The sequence below is a fragment of the Catharus ustulatus genome, chromosome 9, assembly GCF_009819885.2.
Source record: "Catharus ustulatus isolate bCatUst1 chromosome 9, bCatUst1.pri.v2, whole genome shotgun sequence".
In the NCBI taxonomy this organism is placed as follows: Eukaryota; Metazoa; Chordata; class Aves; order Passeriformes; family Turdidae; genus Catharus; species Catharus ustulatus.
The window spans coordinates 25,124,650-25,146,832 of record NC_046229.1 but is presented as its reverse complement, the minus strand read 5'-3'; the positions used below and the strand labels follow the sequence as shown (position 1 = coordinate 25,146,832).

Below are 22,183 nucleotides of genomic sequence, written 5' to 3'. Positions count from 1 at the left end.
CTATAATAATGGTGCTGATGATGTCTCAATTTTTTTTCTCCCATCATAACTTTTGAGGCATTATGACTTTTTATATTTGTGTTCAACCTGAAGCAGACATACAGAAAAGTAAAAACATTTAAAGCAAGTATTATACAAACTCTTGTACTTCTGTATTCAATGAATAGTTATATCCTTTTTTTTAAACTGCATTGCAGACATGTTAGAGTTTTAGCTACAAGTTTGTATGGTATTGCTAATGAAAAATGCATTTTTTTCTTGCTGTATGGGGAAAGGAAGTGAGAGAACTTGTCCAAGCTTTTAATGATATAATTAACTATTGCACTATTTTTAACATGAACTGTTTTTATATTCTAGTGGAGTGAGCAAATAGCTTAAACACAAGCTAGAAAACAGTAAAACATTCAGAGGAAAGAATGTAGAACGTTCATTCTGTAATTGCATATTTCATCATACAAAATGATTCCCTTTTGTTTCTGAAAGCTTTGCGACAAGCTGTGCAAGAAAACAGTACTTGGATGCAAATGTTTTTAGTAGCCTTTGACCATCTTGATAAGGATTCAAGTATGTTTATAACTTACACCCAAACATTATTACAAATTTTAAAAATCATGTTGGACCCTTAAAAAGGCATTAAGAATGGCTTTTTATTTAGCCTTCTGGTGCTCCTCACTAGTCCTGTAAGTAGCAGGAGGTTTGGTATGCTGAACTCATGGGCAGTGTGCCAAGTTCTGCCAAGCTCGGGCAGATCAGCATCATGCAGGAACTCCAAAGCCCAGCACCCAAGGGGTGGTCTGGCTGCCAAACTTGATGATTCCAGTGCCAAAGTATTTAAGGTTTAGTATTAACCTCTTGGACTGCACCCAGGAGCTAGGCACAGCATTTAGGACTAGCCAGAGCTGGTAAAGCTGAGTACATCACAGCAGGGCTGGAAAGTGCCAAGGGCTGGGAGCAGCGCTGAAGTCCTCTCCAGGAGGCTGGATTGCGTCCTTAGCCAGCACTGCTTGTGGAGTGGCCACTTATGGCATTGGATATCTTCCAAAATTCAGTCCCTGCAGTAGTAGCTGGCTTCCCACGCTTGCTCTGGGGTCTGGAGCTAGCACTGTGGTGTAGAGCCTGCCTACAGTGACCTCCAGCCAGGTGCCTTTTTCAGCTGCATGTCAGCTGTGACCTGTGTTAGTTAGCTGGGAGCGAGCAGCACAGAGTGGGGAAAACTGCAGTGGGTGCTGAAAGCACACTCCCAAACATCTGTCCAGGGCAGCTCTCTCACATGAATGCCAACAGGCATTAAGTGAGCTGAGTGTAACAACTTTGAATTTAGTTGGAGAAATCTCTGCAGAAGAGAATTACTACTTTTACAGGTATTTGCTTTCCCCAAAACCAGACATTTATATGATCTGAGGTGTGTTGAAAATGTAGAAATGTACAATTAGCAAACCCCAAATACAATAGAGGAAAAAATTTAGTGCAAGATCACAAAAAAAAGGTGTTGAGCAAATTCCCACATCCAGCTTCTAGAGGACCTGCTGGAATTGCTTCAGAGGTACATCCAGTGCCTTGCTGTCTGTTCACATATGAGAGTTCCTGCAGAGAGACAGCCTGAGAACTGCTGAGAATGGTCAGTAATATGATTTGTCTTCTCAGTACAAAGGAGAAAACCCTGCTGTCATCTCTGTGCTGTGCACGAAAACCCAGTTTTAAGGACTAGGGAACACTACAAAAACCTAGTATTGCTAAAGCTAGAAATTTCTTCCTGAGCAGCTTTTCCAGAAAAAGTGAAATCTTAAGACCATAAATAGAATCAATTTTATTAAATAATAAAAGTACATCAAATATTTGTATTTTATCCAATTAATAAGTCCCAATCAAACAGAAAACTAATTGCAGTTTGATCATTTGCTGATGATCAGAGGTGGGTATTGGTTACCCTGGCACTGTGACAAGCAGTAATAACCTGAATCTAATATAACTCTGCTGTAACAGTTGGAAAATAGGCTTTAAAAGTTCTGTTGTTAGAAAACTGCAAACCTGTAAATAGATTTAGCCCACTTCTCACAATTTATTTTCAGTGGTACGTGTTGTGACTTTAAATTGCTTAGATCTTGTTCCTGGCCGTGTTGTTGGCCGGAGCTCTCAATCTTATTGTGACCTAGTCTTTGCCACCTCTAAACTCAGGTGTGGGGCTTTGTTTTCCAGCAGATGTGTTTTCACTTGGCTGACCCTTGCTTTTTGTCAGACAGGAAAGAGCAAAGCAGCACATTTGATTAGTTTTCTCCTGCTTTGCACAAAATGAAATTTTGTCAAGAACAGTGCAGGACTGGAACTTATGTTTTGCATTTCTCATCAGCCTTTGAGTTACCTTCAAGCTATGTAGGGAAATTAATAGCAGATCCAATGAATTTGCATGAAGGTTCCAAGTGGAATGAATGTTACTTGGCACCAGATCTTAGGAGCTGGCCCTGTGACATCTAGAGAATGAAGTAACTTTCAGTCAGGTCTTTGTGGCCTGAGAATTGGATCCAGAACACCACTTAGATTTCTGAAGGTAATGTACAAAGCAACTGTGCAACTTTGATTTTATTTATCTCTCCTTCCAAACCAAATAAGTCAACTTACTAAAACTGGACTTACTTCAAGGGAGTACACTCTTAGTGCTTTAGAATTTATTGGTAGTGTCTTGCTAAAATGTGACATTGCTACATGTGTGGTACATTAAAGTAGTGTATAATAATTGTCATGTGGCATTTGAAGGTAAAACTGATCTGCCCTTTCTGCATTTCCTTAGTGTTTAATTTTTCATTTTATAGCAGCTCTGGATAATATGAAATTACATGGAAGAGAACTAGACCTATGAATGCACTCCGTAAAATAAAAATTTTAGTGTGGAAAATATGCTCAATTATATTTTACTGGCACATGAATCAGCAGTTGTACCACCAAAGTGTGCATGCTTATTATTGCACGTTAACACAGAACTCCTTATATACCATCTTTTTTTTAAATTTCTTTTTTAATCTTGAATTCACTGGGAAAACCTTTTGGTTATAATTTCATAATTTTCAAGAGCTATATATACTTTTTTTAACTTAAAAAAATAATTTCCCGCTGCCCTGTGTGCTGGGCTCAGTCTGGGCTGTGCCTGGGGCTGCTCGGTGTCACTGTCCATGCGTTCAGCGCTGTTTATTTACACGAGCCGCGCGGGGCCCTCAGTGCAGTCTGCGGTGGCGGTACCTGCCGGCCTTGTCTTTGGCCGCGTTGGCGCAGGCGTTGTGCTTGTTCTGCTGCAAGTGGTTCCAGTATTTGATCAGCTCGCTAGGTTGGAACTGATGGGAGGTAATTAGGTGGCTGTATTTACAGCTGGAGTAAGAAACTCGCCAGTGATTGAAGACAAACTCGTTGGGTGGGGGCATGGGGTCAATCCGCAGCTTGGCGAGACAGATCCCCACGTACACGTCCTCTAAATGTAAACGTCTGATGCTTAAGGAGACCTTAAAGATTTTTTCTGCTAAGTCTCCAGAAAAAACATAACCAGTTCCAGAGCAGAATACAGGATAACGTTCACTTGGATACAAATCAGGTGGCATATACCACTTGCTATCCTTGTTCCTATTAGGTGCATAACCTCTCATTAAATAACCTGTAAAATACTTGTGCCTCGGAGGAAGTTCTGGTTTCAGAAGCTTGTGTATTAAATATTCAGTATTGACAAACATATCACTATCAGTTTTCATTACATATGGAACATGTGGACAGTAGCTTGCAACCCAGTTCATTCCCATCAGAGTTTTTATAGTTAAATTATAGTAGGTGTCTAAGTATTCTTGTTGAATGATGTCGTGGTACTGTCTGCTTTCCTCAAGGATGGTTCGCTGGAGGTATCCATTTACCTTGGTGCTTAAGCCCAACAAAAAAATCCGCACAATTTGGATGCCGGGTGTCAGGCTCTCGTTGCCCCAGGTCTGTCGAATTGCTTGTCTGGCCTCCACCTGGCCTGGCTCTGCAGCTATGAGCAGTATTAGAAAAGGGGTCTTTTCCTGGCACTTGTCAGGCTCGTTGATGACGTATTTGAAATGATAGGAAGTTGGGTGCCCAGTGCCTTTCTCGTTGTAAATACTTCCGTTGGCACTGAGGGTGTTTTCCAAACCGGTGACTCCCTGTGGGGACAGGTCTGTGTTGTTGGGGTTGGTGACTGTCTGAGGCCTGAGTGTCTGAGGCACAGCATCTCTCCACATGCTCCTTAGAGAGCTGTGGTTGGTCTCACTTTTTGTAGATCTGAATCCTCGGATGGTGTAAGACATGGGGTTTTCTCTGAATCCAGCCTTGCCTGGCAGCCAGTCGTGATGGTTAAAGAACAGAAACATGGCAAAAAGAAACACCAGAGAGACCAGGCCAATGAGATGGGTGCGAAACAGAGACCTTTTGGTATTCCAGGTCATCTTTGCCAAGCAGCAGTGTCGTCTTCTCCACTGAAGCATGTTGTAAGGATCCAGTAATGGGATATGAGACAATGCTCAAGGAAAAGGCTTTTCCAATTGGTTTAGAATCCACTGCTATTCTTTGGTATTCATTTTCCTTTGAGTTGAGTAATTGTCTGCAAATGGCTCACTCTGCAAAGAATTTAAAAAAAAAAAATCACTAATCTTTTATTTACACATTCAAAAACAGTTACCAATAGAAACTAGATATAAAATCGAGTTAAATTCACTTTTTAAAAGAACAACCCATATCAATGGAAACAAGATTTGACTTATGCTCAAAGCCAACCTTGTTTTATGATTTAACTTGATTTGTTAGCTTTTAAAAATACTTTTTTTGCCTGGTAAAAGTTTTGACAAACATTGTGGATACCAAAGCTAAAGAGGAAAAAAAGAAGTTGTGTTAGCAGGAAAAAGTGTGAAGGAGATGTAAATAGCTTCATACCCATGGCTGTGAAATCCTTGTAGAGTGTTTGAGAAGGACTGAATGAAAAAGCCTTGCTGGCAGATGGAAGGTTTAATGGCATTAATTAAAATTGATTTGACGTGCAGAGGCTAGGATGGCTCACAGTTTTAAAGCCCTTTTTGCAAATGACCGTGCCTGGTGGTGGGACAGACGGCGCAGGGCTGGCGATGGCAGAGCTGTGTTAGTCACAGGACACCGCCTGGCGCGTCTCCACTGGCCCCCACTGTGCAAGCAAAGTCAGTGAGAAGATGCACCTGTCAAAATTAATTTTCAGGGTCCAGTAACCTCACTGCACAGCCCTCAGATGCTAGTGCAGGATAACATTCCCGGTCACCTTTCAGGCACCTTTCACCTTCGGCTCCGCATTGGAGGAAAACATTGCATGGAGCACTGGGCTGTGGTGCCAGGCTCAGAGGCAGCTGAATTGAAATTAAGCTCTAGATTTTCAGTAGACAGAGATCTTGGGTAGTGATCATGTTAACTGGAAATAAATTTGCTCAGGACTAAGTTTCTGGCCAGCTATCTGATGATCATGATGCTGGGCTGGATTATTTTTCCTCTCTAGCAGTGTTTGTAAGTACTGTACATAGCAGTTGGAAATTTCAAGTATTCTGACCAGCAGCTGTAGCTGTAGGAAAAAGTGCCAAAGTAGTCTGTGCTTCATTTTCTCTTAAATTTTTGTTCATATTCAGGAGCAGAGTCAATATGGCAGCTTCATGATGCTGCATATTAAAAGCTGATCACATCATCTCGTAAATGAGCCTTCACTGTACAATAGCAATTCGTTTGTGATTTTCAATTTGCTCTAATTTATTTCTGGGCCCTAGGGTTTTGTATAGGAAAAAGAATGGCAGTTGAACAAGACTCCATAGAAAATGGTGTTTCTAATAGAAATATGTAATTTATTAATTGCTTCGCTATCTTCTTAAACCAATATTTGGATTAATTTGTGCATTTAAAAACTAAGTGATACGTTACATGGGGAATTAGAGGGTTGAACGTTGTAAGGGAGTAATTTGAGATGTCAGTCGAATAATAGGCTATTACGTTGTACGTGTGTGATGCAACATTCAGCCTGCCCTGTTCACGAGAGGGAATATTTGTATTTCGGAAGGGTGGGGAGAGGGGTGTAAGTGATGTTTATTTTACTCGCTGCTGCTCTCTTTACAAACACGCTCCGCAGCGAGCGGGAGCTGCCTCACGGCCGCCTCAGCGACCGCCGCCAGGGGGCGCCGCTGCGCGCCGAGTGTGACGCGAGAAGGGCGCGCGCGCGGCGATTCCCCGGGAACGCCCGAGCCGTGTCGGAAACACCCGAGCCCTGTCCGGGAACGCCCGAGAGCGCTTCGGCTGCTTCCGTGCGCTCGGTTGGACAGCTTCTCAAAGTGCCTCAGGTTCTTATTTACCTGGTCGGGGCTGGTGCTACTTCCCGGAGAGCCAGCTGTCTCCGTAGAAATCATAAACTCGTGTGTCTAATCTGTGTAGTTCAGGAATTACTGACACTCCATGCTTGTGCTACTTGAACCTGAGTTGTCCTTATGTAAAAGAAGATACGCCCCAAATGTGCGAGACTCGTGTTTATGGGACCATGTGCACCTGCTGTTCCCTGCTGGAAAAACAGAAGCTTCCCCTCAAAACTCATAAGTTGTGCTTTGTCTGCAGTGGGCAGTGAGTTGTAAATGAACACTCGGCTATTCGGGAAAATCTCTGTTTAAGCAAACATAAATGCCACTTCCAAGGATAGCCTAGATCTCAGGGAAGTTAATTGTTTGAGAACAGGTTGGAGGGCAGCAGTGGGGATGTTTGATTAATTATTGCTCCACTGCATGCATCCACAGTTTAGGAAGAAAATCAAAGCCACAATTTCACGAATGTGGAGTAGCAGCTAGAGCCAAGATTAATTTTGTCACACTGAATTGTTCCACTTATAAAACTACAGTCATTAGATGGAAATGCTGAAGCAGAAGTGCACTGCACTACTAATCTTTGTTTAATCTTTAGCTGAGGTAGTGTTTTGATGAGCACCTATTTGGATAAGGCAATAGGCAAAAGTGAGAATCTTCAGTTACATAAATATTTGTGTAAACTGAAAGCAGTTTGCAGGTGCTGTGATTCCCTGATGCAATGAGAAAGTGTCCCAGCAAAGGCAGTTGCAATGGCTGAAGCCTTTTTTTTATTAGGCTGCATGCTTACATAATGCATATGAAAATAAGTTTTATACTGAGGGACAGAACTAGAATCAGAAGACATTTTAAGAGTCATATTTTCCTGATTTTTTACATGTTTCCTTGATTTTTCAAGGTAGGCGTGTCATAGGAAATCTGTCTCTTTGCCCTTTAAAAAGGCATTTAATGAATAGGGGAAGCACCTACATCTGTATTTCAGTTTTATAGAGCTATTGACTGAAAAAACCCAAATAATGGGGGCTCATTTTCTTTGCAGCTGTGTGTAAAACATTTCAAAATATACAATGAGGTATTAAGCATTGAAAATACAACAACAACAATTGCACCTTTGGAAAAAAATACTGCATGCTAGGGTGCATTGTTTAAAAATAATATTAAAAACTCTCACTAGATATTAAACCCACCATCAAATTGTATAATAAAAATACTGTTTTCTCTCACTTAATTAGGGTTAGAGCATTGCTTTTTTGCCCAAATACTTAAAATTCCATTTCACAGAAAGGTTATGAACAGGCACCAACTATTGACAGTAACTAAGAAACCTAAGTACAGCAGAGGGTCTCTAGAACACTCATCTTGTCCTCTGAGAGCGTGTTGTTTCATGTAACTGCTTTTTGGAGATATTATTTATGATACTACTGCTTCATTTTTGGCACCTGGCAATGCAGTCACTGATGCATTATCAAATGCCAAATACATAAACTGTGAATGCCTCTTGAATTTTTATTTGTGGTCTGTGCTCTGCTGGTGTTTTGGTTTCTGGTACTTGCAGTTCTGCTCTATAATTACAGCTTTGAAAATTGAAGCATTTGACTTCCTATTCACATGTCTTGGATTTTCATATTTTGATTAGCTCTGTGGGCAAACTCTTAAATTAGAGGGAAGAGTTCAAAAGGCAGCCTGAGTCTGTATTCTGATGAACAGCAGTTGCATATTGGGCCTCATTTAACGTGCCTGACTTCCCTTATGAACTCCATTAATCTTTTGCACAGAACAGTGTTTGGGATAAGGTTTGATGTGCAGGTTTTTAAATGCCTTATACCAATATCTTACATTAGCCAGGTGTGCTTCTCCTGGAGTGTTGCCTGAAGGTGCATTTTTTTTGTTGTTTTTTTTAAAAGTTCTGTCAAGTGACTTTATATTCTAAATGTCTTAAAACTGATTTGAAACTGGTGTCTGATGTATTCTGCATCCCTTGGTTTGTCAACTCTTTCCAGCTGCAGTTGTTTTATTTCATGTTGGCATTGCCTTGGGCAAAGAAAGCACATTTATATTGACATTTAATGATTTATTGTAGCGTATTGGTAGATTCTGCAGATAAGCACTTTCTTTCTGTGGTGTATTGAATTGCTATAGATTTTGGTCTTAAATTTTTATTGCAAATATTCATCTCTTTTTTTTTTTTTTTTTTTTTTTTGCCACTAGTGGCAAAGTATTTAAATTTCAACAAAAAATAGGAATGAATGGCAATTAGATGGAATGTCATTTTACAATCCAAGTCAAACAGTTAGTGTTTTCATATTAAACAGAAATTGCAGTGATGGCAGGAGATGAGTTACGTGCTTACCATTTTGAGTGTGCAATGTTTGAAGGTTTCCTTTTGGGATGTCAGGGAGCCTGATGTTACTTGTAAATCGTGGTGCCTGATTGCGCTGCTGATGGTTTAAATCATGCCCAGTCTTTCGCATGCTCCCAATTTATGCTTGGCCGGTACTGCCCTTGTGACATTTTGCTTGTGCTTGGGGGGCAGAAAAGCAAGTGTAAAAAGGGCTGAGGGGACTTCTAAGATAATGCCTTTTGACTGTGTGGTCTGTTTTGATGGTTCAGTGCTCTCGCTGTGTCACATTATGGCCATTTTACCGTGCTTTAAGATTACTTCAGATAAGGATTAATTCTGACCTACTTTGAGAGGATTTCTGACTAGATTTTCTGTATTGGAGGGGTTTGAGTTTTTAATTTCTCAGTTAAAAGCAATCATTACAGGAACTCCATTATCCCTTTAATCCTTCCTCTCCAGCCACACCAGCCTTGGCAGACTGTGAGCAGTGCATTTAGCCAGTGTAAGGGAGTGACATTGTGCTGGGGGAGAGCAAAACCTGCTAGAATTCTTTCTCCCAGCTCAGAGACAGTCTTATCTCAGGGCTCCGCAAATTAGGAACGATCATTATCTGTAATGGCTGAAAAGATAACAGACAAGCGAATGAATATCACACACAAGGGTTTGACATACCTTCCTTGGTCAGGCCATTTATGGTGCAGGATTATACCCACAGAAAATAGTTTGGGCACGCCATCACTTCAGCAGAAAAGATGCTCTGGACCATGCGCACATCCCCCGGCAGCCCTGCTCGCTGCGAGCGCCCGGGATCCGCCGTGTCCATCTGCCCGCGTTACCTTCCCCGCTCGCCGGTGCCGTCCTTGTCTCGGCGCTTTTTGTTCATGCTGCAGACAAAAGGACAGGAGTTGTGGGCGCGGGGCTGCCTGGCCTCCCCGCCGCTCTCGGGGGCTCTCACATCTGCTGGCTCCCAGCTCGGACAATACAGGGCTGTGTTCTCCTCTGCTCAGGATCCATATTCCTGCTGGAAATGTTAGCAGGCGGTGCTGGCGCGTAGTGCCTCAGTTATCTTCAGTCACAGGATCTCCCTCTGTTCCTTCTTTCATTGTTGCTAGGCAGTAATAGAAATGGTTTGGAGTTGTTTTAACCCAGAATTGTGGTGTATAAAATCCATTCCGTAGTTGTTCAGCTGCTGCACAGGCAGGCAGCAGTTTAAATGTGGGCTTTGACAGATGCTGTCTTCTGACAGAGCAGAATTTAACGTCACTGCTTGGCTGAATCCCACGTGATTGTTTGCATTCATTTTGACCAAATCCAAGGCAGACAGGAAGCTTTACAGGCTCTTGCTCTTATTTGATAAATGATACATACTCAGTTCATGCACGGTGGTAGGTGAATAGTATAAAAATTGTATTGTCATTAAGTGAAAATTTGATGGTTTTTACAGATTGTTTTCACTTTTCTTTCACGCTGTAACTTACGGTTCTCTAGGAGATTTTTAATGCTAGACGTTCTATTCCCATATTCCAAAAGCTGTTCTGCAGTGCAAGGGAATTACAAGCATTTAAATGCTGAAGCTTGATTTAACCCATTTGGCTCTCTTGGAGTATGAATGGTCTGTGCCTTCATGCCAAAGAAAAGATAAAGTGTCTTTCTTTGCTCATGCTTCCTTTACACATGCTTACTCTTGAAAAGCTGCTTTTTGTTGTCTGAGGTTATTCAATTGGGCTGGTCAACCCTGATGTATAAGCACATGCTGTTACACTGCCTCTCTGCTGTTAATAACATTCTGGCATTGCAAAGTCAGGGGCACTTCATTTCAATTATTGATGAACCTAAAATGTCTTTTGTTTGTTACAGACATACATGTGTCATAAAATCTGTCTTTTGGGTCCTAGGGAAACTTGTACTCCTTTCATTTCTCTCCTTTCAATGGCTGACCCTTCTGTGCTGAGGCTTCTTATTATATTTACTGTATAAATAAAATACCGTAATACCTGAGAAAATAAAGAGCTAGCAGCTTACTTAACCAGGTATTTGTTAGTCACTCTGTTTGCCCACTCTGTTTTGAAAAGCTAATGACTAGCTCTCTCTTTTTTTTTTTTTTTTACTTTTTTTTTTAACCAGAGCGTAAAGAAAATGTGACTTACCTGGTGTGTCTGATTTGTAGGGTTGGGGGTGAGCATATCCCTTACTGGGAAATAAAGCTTCCCCAGGCAGTCAGTGTGTTTTATTATTCTACATGCATAATATGATAATTTACTAGAAATGTAATCAGATTTAGAGCCTCCTAACTAAATCATCTATGTACACTAACTTTCTCTATTAATTTAGTCTTGTTTGTAATGCATGCATTTCCTAACTTAATAACAATTTCCACAAATCCTTTGATCCTATCTGAGGACATTTAGGATCATGAGCATATTTCCTAAACAGTAATTAGAAATATAAAATGCATATCAATAAAGACTTTGTATCTCCTCCAATCTAAATAAATCAGTGTTTAAAAAATGGAGGGGAGGGGTCAGTGGGGGTTGGAGCATGACAAGAGGGCATGTCCAGCACCACTTACTGATCCGGGACCTTTATGAATAATTGAGAATCCGTGCATTGAGATGTTCTATATATGCCCAGACTACTCAATTTCCTACCTAAACACACAAAACTTTCTTATGCCTGCCCTGTATAATATCCTGAATTTTATATAGACTGTTGCTGAAGTACTCAAACATGTGAGAGCAACCAGAAGTCCTCCCAATTTTTGCACTCTGGGCTCTGAGTAGGAAGCCAGGTATGTTATTCATGTGGTCAGTGCATCCATGGGGACTTAGGCAGAAGGAAGTAATGCTTTTGTCAAACACCAGCATGTACATCTGCCTCTGAGTTTTGAATTTTCAGACAGGACATGTAACCTTCTACTTGGGGATATGAGTTCAGATCTCAACAGAATGGTTATGAAAATCTGTGCTGTTTCAGTTTAATTTATTTGCTACTGCTTCACTGTACCTGGTTCCTAAAGCTTGGGAAAGATAGGTAGGACATCCATGTATTACATTGGAAGGGGGAGAGCTGTTTTTATTTTTTTATAAATGCTCATTAGTAAATATTAAAAGTATAGAAATCCCAAGGGCTGTTTTTCTAGAGAATCGTTTTAAAAGTAAATTTAGAAGAGAACAGACATCAACTTCAGCTTTTAATTAAATGGCCATATCCCTTGTGAGTAGCCTGTAAAGTTCAGGCAGAGCTGTTGTCTGTTGGTATGTGAAAAAATTGTCATCTTGCCTTGTGAACAAATTGAGTATTGAATTCTTAAATATTAATGACTGATTTATTTCGTTCATTCTCTCCTTTTTTTTTCTTTTTTCAAAAAAATATGAGCAGTTCTTTGCTCATCTTGTAGAAAAGTAAGAAAAAACTTTGATTTTTTATTTTTTACTGCTTTCTGTCTGGGAGTGACTGATTTAGCTTTAGAGCCAAAGTTTTGGGAAGAATTTCCTTCTCTTTAGTAGCGCTTTGTTCTTTACTACTTTCCTATGATACTGTGCATTTGTTGTGGGTATTTCAGGAGGGCAGGTCTTGCTTTGGGCTGGAAATAGGAACTGCAGGTTTTGGTGATGTTGCTGGGTTAGAGGTTGGAATGAGCTTTGTTTCAGCGCAATCTCAGTGCGAAGGGTCAGTTGACTGCTTGTTCTCCATGCAGGGAGTAGTGTGTTCTGTAATGTTACTATGGTTACATCCCAAATTAGAAGCTGCAATGTTAGTGTTTGAAAGGCTGCCACCTATTAAGGCTCCAAGGAGTAAGTGAAGATGTGCAGCCTGGGTGAGGAGCAGGTGGAGTTACTGTGACCAGGAACTGGAGCGCTCAGTGAGTGCTGCAGACACACCAGGAGGGACAGAGACGAGAGGGCTGCTCACAATACCCTGTGCACATCACCACTTGGAGCTGAGCAAAATGTACCAGTGCAAAACAAACTTGGGGTGGTTTGGAATATTTTCTTCAAAAAACTTTAAAAACTCTTCATGTGTTGTTTTTAGAGGGTGTCAGCAGAGTTTTGTCTGAGTGGTTTTGTAATAAACTCTCAGGCTGAGCCATTCAGTGAACTTCTGTCCTGGCAATATTAGCAGAAATTCCTCAAACTAATTTGGAGTAATTGCAGTAGTCAGGCATGTACTGCTTGGTAACTTCTGCCTGGTGGCACCAGCCTCTTGAGAGTTGAAATATTTAGGCCATAGGTGACCTATCACTATTCCCATATGCACTGTGTTTTCTGGATGCTCCATGAATACTTTGCAAAGTTCATTTTATCATAGTAAAATGGAGTATTATATCAACTGGAATGTGTTGAAAACTTTTCAAGTGACAGTTCAGAATGATTACTGGCAACATTTTCCAGTTTGGTTATTCTCATTTTTAAGCTTTATTTTTATCTTCTGGAAATGTATTAATACGGAGTGTCATAAATGCTTAGTTTTAATTTTCTATGTTGGGAATTATTATGTATATAATAATAATAATAATAATAATAATAACAACATATATGTATAAGGCCATTCTTCTCTTTTCTTCAAAAATAATGCTTCTCTAGTAAGTTCATTTGGAATGGAGACAGGGTTGGCAAATACATGGAATTTGCTTGGCTACTTTGAGATCCCAGCATGTTTCTTAGCTATCCCAGACATGTTTGTAAGTGAATGAAAAATAGCAATCTAGAAATGACCACAAGTGTCAGTATTGCCTGCCTTATTTTGCTTAGTAGATTTTCACTATTGCTTAGCTGGTAGTGATACCCAGCTTTTACACTTGGTGGGTTTTTTAATAAATGGTCAATATTTTGCACTCTGTTCTAATAACACCCAAACCATAAACTTGGTGATTTCATTAACTGTTGAGTATTGTAACTTTAGAACTTGAATGCAGCAATAGAGATCAATCTAAAGGACTAGAAAAGGTTCCCAGTTATTATGAAATATGCATCAGGTTTTATGTAGTTGATTATTATGTTTTATTCCATAAGGAATATAAGCACATCCTCAACTTCACCAAACTGTGAGAGAGCAGAAAGTCCAAGCGATGTTTTCAATTCTTCCAGAAGGGTGTTTCTTGGGAAACATTGCAAGGAGATGTTCTGTAATTTTAAAGCTTGTATTTTTTTATTAAGTAAACTGATGTTCTAGATGTTCAGCTAGGATTCAATCTGTTCTTCTATCACAGGTTCCTTAGAGGAACACGGGTTTGGAGTGCTTCAAAATTCACTTAAAAAGCCAAAGTACAAAGTAGAAAATTTTGGTCTGCTTTGATTCAGTTCTGGTTTTGTGTGTTATGCAGATGTATATTAGACTTCTTTCCAGATGTGTTTCTTTCTTCAATACTGTGTTGTTTGCTTTATCATATATTTTCTTTCTTCTGTATTCTGATTTTTCTAATCTTCCCCCAGGCGTTTCGTGCAATTATTGCTGATCTCAAGTGCTAAATGCACGTTTTATTCTTCCAGGGAATGGACAACATAATTTCATTTGTATTGTGCAGGATTTTTGGTAGTGTGGTTCTCTGCTGATGAACTGACAAGCCAGTGCCAGCAGTAATATTTTCTGCCTGTCACAAGTGTTGCTTTTGCATTTTGAGAAGAGCAGGGACTTTATGAAGCTTTGATTCAGCACAGCAGGGGAGAGGAGGCCAAGCAGCTGAAGTACCAAAATTCACAGGCTGTTTATGTGGGAAATGGGCTGGTGTTTTCCCCCCTACCTCATGGGTTGTTTCATCCACCTGCCTGCACTATATGATTAAGGTACCCCTAACACCCATCCTCACAACCCCAGCATGAGAATTAGAAATAAAAACTCCAGTTCTTACAGAAAGTGCGACTCTCTTGGAAGAACTGTTACTAAATACCAGTTTCAAAGCATGGAAGATAGAATGAAAGAAGATGGCATCCTGTTGGAGATAGTAGGCACCAGCTTTTGTGCTGAGGAAGGAAGATGTCTTGTTCCAGCTGCTGCCACCTGTCTAAGCCTTTTCTCTGCCACATTCCTTCCTTTTCCACCCCTTTTCCTTCAGGCTATCCTCAGACTCTTGAGGAGTCCCACATTTCTCTCCCAGTAACTTAAAGAGGCTTGGCTCATCAGGTTCAGCAAAGGATGCAGACATCCTGCCCACCAGCACTCTTCCATGCTGGAGGAGCTCCATATATTATTTTTTTTTCTTTTGTCTGAGACCAATTAAGAGATTAGCAATTCCAACTGTTCATCCTCTCACTAAGTTTTTTTTTTCCCATTTATATGTTTGTACAGGAATATGGAGACATTTTGTCAGCCTCAAAATTTTTTAGTACTGAAATTGGTTGATGCATTTGTTTAGTGAATGTTAAATAATGTGAAATCGAAGAACTGGACTTTCAGAGCTGACAGAATTTCCTGTGCTTTGAGGTTAAGACCTGTGCTGACTTGGCATCTGTCACATTTTCTCAGTAGCTTTAGTATGTTAATTCCTACAGCTCCATCCTGTAGGTATCCTCATTTACAGCTAATTCTGGGGGACATGAAAGGTTTACAGCAGAAATAACCAAGATTTAGCAAGTGCCTTAAATGCCTGAATCCTTTATTTCAAGTACAGATGCTTAAACAAGGCAAACCAACAAAATCTGTGGAAAAAATATCCTTTCTCCAGTGACTCAAGAGGTCCTATTAGTGTAATAAATTTCAACAATATTTGTTCCTAGCCAACAGAAGACCTGGATCATAAAATGGAGAATAAATCCCCTTTTAAGAGGAATTTCCTGGTGCCCTTTTTCTGACATGTTGGTGGAACTGAAGTTCCTCTAAACACTTTGCACATCACCCAGTCTGACTGAACTGCTTCAGCCTGGCCAACTGGGGATGTGTTCCTGGTTTTCCACCTTTGTGTTTCCTTCAATTTGCTGTAGTTCCCAATCAGTGGAGATGATACAATTTCTTGAGTGACTTCCAAGGAAAAGGAAGCTCTGCTGTGGAAATAATGGATTTTATCTGAATAATTGTGTTCATAATTCCTTCTGTAATCTGTGTAAGACTCTAGATTAATTTCATGAGCCTGAGGATTTTTTTTTCACATAAATTACTGATGTAGAGTCAGTAATCAGGACTCCTAGTCCACAAATAAGTGATTTAGGGGAAATCCTCAGAGTCTGGTTTGTATGATGTAAATTGACAGGGAATATTGATTTAGAACTAGAGAATTTTTATTATTTTCTGCTATCTTAAGCTATATTTAAAGCTGAGATTCCAGGTGGTTTATTTCCTGTAATTTATTCTTCTAACAGAAGAAGAAATCAGAGACAACTCTTTCATCTTGTCCTCCTCAAAACATAATATTGGGAATCATTAATGCATTCTGTAGGGAGGTATGCCTGTAACAGAAAAAGTACTGGTTGTATTTAATATAATAATGCTGGATTCATAAAATTCGGCCTAAAATTCAGGGTGATATTTTTGTTAGGTATATACTCTTGCAATCAGCATCTGTAAAGAGTTCTATCGCTGATCTGTCTTGCTAAAGTAAATTTATAGAGAGCATTTGTCATCTAAAAAAACCCACCCAGCTGCTTAAAAACATACAAAAACCTGTCATCCTCTTAAAAACCCCACAAAATCTCATTACCTTGGATGATGGGTTGCATATTGTAGATTCTTTGAAGTCTTCTCCTCTTGAGGATTTGTGTAATCAAACATTCAGACTTCTACACATGCTTTTTCTGTAAATTTTGGTTAATGCATGCTTGTTTTATCAATGAAGTGTTGATGAGACCAAATCTGACCCACTTTTTTCTGTTTTTTTTTCTTTCCTTCACATGTTTGGATCTCCATGTTAGTATTTGCCTTGGTGTTCCTTATATTGCCAAATATAAAAAGCCCTTCTATTGCATTTCTAGCTAAACAAGCAAAGTAATAAGCAGAGTAAAAAAACCTTCTTAATTTAATAAGGCTTGATACAGTACAGAAAGGGAATCCCTTTGTTTGAGAATCTAGGTCACCTCAGAAGGAAAAGGCTTCCCTATTGTGAAAAATTTACATTTACCGTTTTCTTTGTTTTTTCTTTTTCTATTTTTCCTATGATGTGCCAGATCTGTACTCTTATACTGTGTTTGCCTAATGACAAGAGGGGAAGAGTTTTTTAATTCTGTGTAATTAAATGTCACTTATTTGAGGTGCATGGGGGGAAGGGGGTGAGCAAGGAGATCTGTCAGTAAAGTGGGGAGCGCTGGGTACAGCAGGAAAGGTTTGTGAAAAACATGTTTGACTGTTTTGGTAAGATTTAAAAGGTTAAATAAAAAGATAATAGGAGATATATATATAAAGTAAAGGGTTAAAATGGCTGGGTGCTTGGCAAGTTGTGAAGAGCATATGGTTGTTTTGGGAACGCTTTTTAAAATACATTTTATAATATATTAACTTGTATATTTATAGTTTTTTATGCATAGTTTAATTAGTTTAACTTTTTTTGAGAACTATTTAGTATGGCTACTTTTTGGGTTTTTTTTTTAGAGCATGTGTGTTTTTTGGTTTGTGGTTTTAATTTTTTTATTATTTTTTAATTCAGGTGGTGGTTTTGGTTTTTGTAGCTGGTGAGTGTTGATAATTGTTGTGTTGGTTGTAGGGTTTTTGTTACACGTTTATGGGCTGTTATTTTAACTAAGTGGGTAGTTTAGGCATACTATTTTAAAAAAAAGTATGTTTAACTTTTGTTATTAGAAAAAAACTCATATTTATACAGTAAAGCTATTTTAACATTATACATACAGTATTTATTTTAATAGTTGCGAAAAGCCAATAATGTGTTATGCACTTATAGCAGGTTAGAGCAGCTCTTTGGAACCTCTGTTATCCTCTCCCTGGCAGGTTGGTTGGGACCAGTGCCAAAAGAAAATGGGATCTGTGTATGCACAGGGTAATGCACACAGTCTCCTGAGCCTTGTGGAATGCCGACCACGTGGGAATAGATGTGTGAGCCTGCTCAGAACAGGCTGGTGCAGCCCTCGGCTCCCGTGGGGCTGGAGCTCCCAGGCTCTGATGAGTCTGTCCAGAATTGCCTGCTCCTTCTGGGAACAATGCTGAGGCATCCATGAGATGCCTGCACGGGCTATAAATAGCAGCAGTGCTGTGGCTGAAGCCTGCTGGCCTGGGGAGGAAGAGAGCAGGAGTTCTGGAAAGCTGCCCCGAGCTAAGGAAATCGTGAAATCTGAGGCATCTCCATCATCTCAAATGGAAAATATTCTACCTGGAGATATCTGATCCCAGCTGATTGAGATCTGAGGGTGATAATAAGCTGGGGTTTTTCTTAGAACAGCTTGCATAGTGGCAGTCCTTCAGATGTGTTTCTTCAAACTAGGCACTAGTCAGTGAAGAAATGTCTGTTGGAGGAGATAAGCATTTTTGCTTTTCCTACAGAATAGGCACATACTCATTCCCCCAAGAATATGCCAATGCAGAACCTGCAAAATAAGGAAGAAATATGTAGTCTGGCATTAAATCTTGATTAGTTGTTTTTTCTTACATTTTCAAAATGTCTTTTTGGAAGCATGGGAATAAATAGAAAAGTGTGAGGTCTCTGGTCTGTGCACTTATTATCAGCCTGTTTAAGCTACATGTAAAATTACTCTGCTGCCCTTGCTCAAAAGGTGATGCTGCTATTTTGTTTTGGTATTTTTCTCATAAAAGTAGAGCGCAACCTGACTAAGACAAGGAAGTTATTGGATGAGTCTCTATGAAATTGAATCTGTTTGTGACTGGTAAAGCCATCCCAAACACGTACAGAAAGTTCCAGGGTGTCATAACAGAGGAATCTTGTTACACTTTGTGTTGGTTTTTTTTTCTCTCATTGAAATCTTGGCATTGAAAGTCTACTCTATTCCAAAACACTGTTCTGCTCTTAGTTGTTTATTAATTTGTATTTCCTACCACTTAAGTGGTCAGTTTTCTGAAGTGAGGGGATTTAACTTTGCAACACATTGCTGTAGAAAAAAACCAAACAAACAACTTACTTGTTTTTTTGTCACTGACATTAGACAAAGGTGAAACAACTATTTGTAGTACCAGGACAGATGTGAGAGCTGAGGAGGTCTTGCTGCTTGTGGCAGATTTCCTTCAGATAAACTGTGAAATCCCCAGGATCATCATGGATGACTGATGGTTGCTAACACGTGAGGAGCAGAAATGATGGTTGTAGGGAACCTCACCTGTGAATGTGCTGACTGGCAATCTGTCATCTCTGGTGGTTATTCACAGTGGGAGGTTCTTAAAGATGAATTTGTGTGTGTGTGTGTGTGTACAGAGTGAGAGGGCACAGATGTTTGAAAACTTCCAGAACCTGTTTTGTGATGCACTTTTGATCTGCTCATTTAGTCAGGGGTTATTTTTTTTGCAGTGATGGATGAAGCTTGTATAAAAGTTACAGTGTACCAGGAAGTTCCTGAAATCCACTGGTTCTGTGGAGCCCTTATCCTGTCCACATCTTTGAATAGGATGTCCCCACACTATGTCAGCTGACTTTTATTTAAGAGGATGCATTTCTGCACTACCAAAAATACAGCTGAGAACAGTCATGTGATAAAACAGTTCTTCTAATGCAATGGTAGAAGCTTGGAGATAGTCTATCTAGCGTATGGATTGTGTGTAAAATGGAAAAATGAAAGTTGAATGCTGTCATCTTAGTGCTTTGAGAAGGGCTTAATTTAATCTTCTGAACTAAAAAGAGAAGAATAATGGGGAATTTAGATATAATGCCAAAGGAAGCTGAAAGTAAAGGCAGAAGGCCAAATGGAAAAATTCCCCTTTTGTGATACAGCCAGAAACCTTCCTGTATTTTAACTTAATGCATGATTTATTGCCACTACAGTTAGTTTCTGATATGGGCATGTAACATCATCAGCTTTCACGTGCTCCAGCAGGGTAGTATGAACGATCTGTTTCTTCAGGTTACCAACACCAGCAGCCATTGGCACAATCTCCTTGGTGTATGGTATTGTAGCATTAATACACAGGTCCTGTTGAAGCCATGCTAGCACTAAAAGCCTTGAAGGCACTTTTTTAAACATCTCTATTTCTCAGGAAGCACACAGGTAGAAAGCTTTGCTGTGATGCAAACACAGTATATATTCTTCTGTTGTTTGTCCCCAGTATATGAATTTGTGATGTGTGACTGGAATGCTTTTCTGTCCCAGCTGACTTTGTTAGGTGATGATTAATATTGTGATTCTCATGCTTGGTCCCCCTATGTGATTTCTTTTTGAAGCAAATCAGCCATGTCCAAAGACTGTATTACTTTTGGCAAAGAACCAGATTTTAGAACATGCTGAAATGGAGACAACTGAAACTTTAATGTGTGTTGTCTGTTTGTTCTCTGGGTATAAACCAGAAGGTTTTAATTTATTGTTGTGTTTGGGGGATTATTAGGTTGGGTTTTGTGCTCTTTAATTTTGGATTCTATAGGGTAAGTATAAAGGCTTAATTGAGGCAATAGAGACTTTTGGGTTCAGGTGACTGCCTGGCTCTTTCTGCTGACACATACAGTAGTATGAATTTGTGCTCCGTAGTAGTGATACCTGCAAAATACTTTAATATTTTCATCTGTTTACATCTGTACCCAGAGAGGGAAACTTCAGGCCTTGTGTAGTTATCCAACTGCGCTCAATGGAAATTTCTTGAAAAACGGGGAATAATAAATGTTTTGGTCTAATTTGAGTGCTCCTTCCTAATTGTAAATAACAGAAAATTTTAATTAAAACAGACTTCTGGTATGGGAGTTTTGCAATGAAAAGTATGTGTTGGAATGGATCTCACAGGGGAAGCTGGAGGCAGAGAGAATGGAGGACAGGGTGATAAATGGCACATAACAGCACCAAACCCTTTGCATTTTTATTTGGGGTGTTTGATTATGATGCTGCATATGAAACTTCAACATCCTGCAGCCAAAGAAAAGGTAGTCTGAAAGGCAGTTTTTGTCAGAGCTGTGACTGGTGTGAGAGGAATGCTATTACTGCAAATTTTGGAAATGCTGACTTCAGAATATTGTACTGAGAAAAATAGGTTAATGATGTTGACTCTAGGTGGGAGCAGCCATTTGAGGACACTGAAGAGCACAAGTTTTTTTTCAGTGATGTTTTATTGTGTTAAATATTTAAACTTACCTATGGGAAGCTGCAGGTAAGTAACTCCTAAAGATTGAGGTACTATTCATATACTGCTTAGGAACTATATAAGTTTGAAGTTTATGTGTATATTGTCTTGAATCTCTAATTGCCTCTGTGCCCTGTCTTAAAATGTGGGAAAATGTTTCCAAGGGTGTGTTTGTATTGTTGAAATCTGAATATAAACATTTCAATCGAACAATAGATGTGTTTTCTTTGTGTTGACATCTTTTGTTTGATGTGAATGTATAAAGTCATGAGGCAGAAAGAAACACCTGCAATCAAATGTCAACTCTAGTCATAATAGTTCTCAAAATGAGGCTTTTTCATAGGGCACCTTATAGGAGGCCTGGACATTGGAAATGTAAAGTATTATGTTCACAGCAGCTTGTTTCTCTGATTTACTATTTTTAGTGAAATGAAAACTCATTCACAACATGACCAGTAACTTCGTGTTTGGGGGCACATTTTCCATCTTCTTGTGATAAAATCTGAGTGTAGCTCAGTTCCTCTGAACACGTTATCAGCCTGTTAACAAGGACTGTTCTGGGGCTGCACATGAGGAAAGGAGATGGGGAGCATATCTGGGGTGGCAGTATGGGAGAAGTCCCACCCCCAGGTGGAGGTGGATCTGGTGCAGAAAGCTTTGTTTGAAGCTTTTATTGCTGTACCCCTGCATTTTAATCTTGCATATGCTGTGTGGATGTGCAGTGCTTGACAAACATTTCCCAGGGGCTATTCCAGTTGTACAGGCCATAAATGCAAAGCTCAAGTTCAGCATCTGAGAAAAGGGAAACGACCAAATCCCGTTCTTGCCGAGGAGAATTGATACCTTTTGCTGCCACTGTGAACAGGGGTGATTAGCTGCAGTGTTACAAAACAAAAAAAATCTGTTCACCCATTGTCCTCTCACCCCAAAAAAACCCTCAGCTTGCATCCTGATTTGATTCACTTTCTGACTTCATGGTAGACAACGTACAGTAATTTCACGACCATAAGGCACACCGGGCTATAAGGCGCACCCCCCAGGAGTCGGCAAATTTTGCAACTTTGTAGATCAGATAAGGCGCACCGGACTATAAGGCGCACTTTTTTTGTTGCTGACCGAGGCCCCGCCTCAACCGGGCAGCCATTGGCCCCCAGGCCCGCCTCCATCCAGCTACCGTGGCACTGCCGGCTCCCCCCACGGCTCACAGCTCACACTTCCGGGGTGGTAAATGTCGCAACTTTGTACATCAGATAAGGCACACTGGACTATAAGGCACACTTCGGGGTTCGAGGGAAAATGTTAGTCAAAAGGGTGCGCCTTATATTCGTGAAATTACTGTATTTTCTTCCTTTCAGTC

General features: G+C 40.0%; 2 protein-coding genes across 2 annotated transcripts in view; one reads left to right on the top strand and one right to left on the bottom strand.

The window, feature by feature from the left end:
- CDC73 (cell division cycle 73) overlaps nucleotides 1-22,183 on the top strand; it is a 104,250-nt gene that overhangs the window by 53,535 nt on the left and 28,532 nt on the right. The window lies entirely within an intron of this gene.
- On the bottom strand, nucleotides 1,784-9,952 carry LOC117000020 (beta-1,3-galactosyltransferase 2). Its single transcript, XM_033067300.2, has 2 exons — nucleotides 9,355-9,952; nucleotides 1,784-4,607 (listed from the first exon to the last, which is right to left on the bottom strand). The coding sequence occupies exon 2, from the start codon at nucleotides 4,473-4,475 to the stop codon at nucleotides 3,207-3,209; it is 1,269 nt and encodes a 422-aa protein (XP_032923191.1). The 5' UTR covers nucleotides 4,476-4,607; nucleotides 9,355-9,952; the 3' UTR covers nucleotides 1,784-3,206.

Bases quoted from the DNA above. Each gene is read 5' to 3' on its own strand.
- LOC117000020 (XM_033067300.2), bottom strand. From the start codon at position 4,475: ATGCTTCAGTGGAGAAGACGACACTGCTGCTTGGCAAAGATGACCTGG.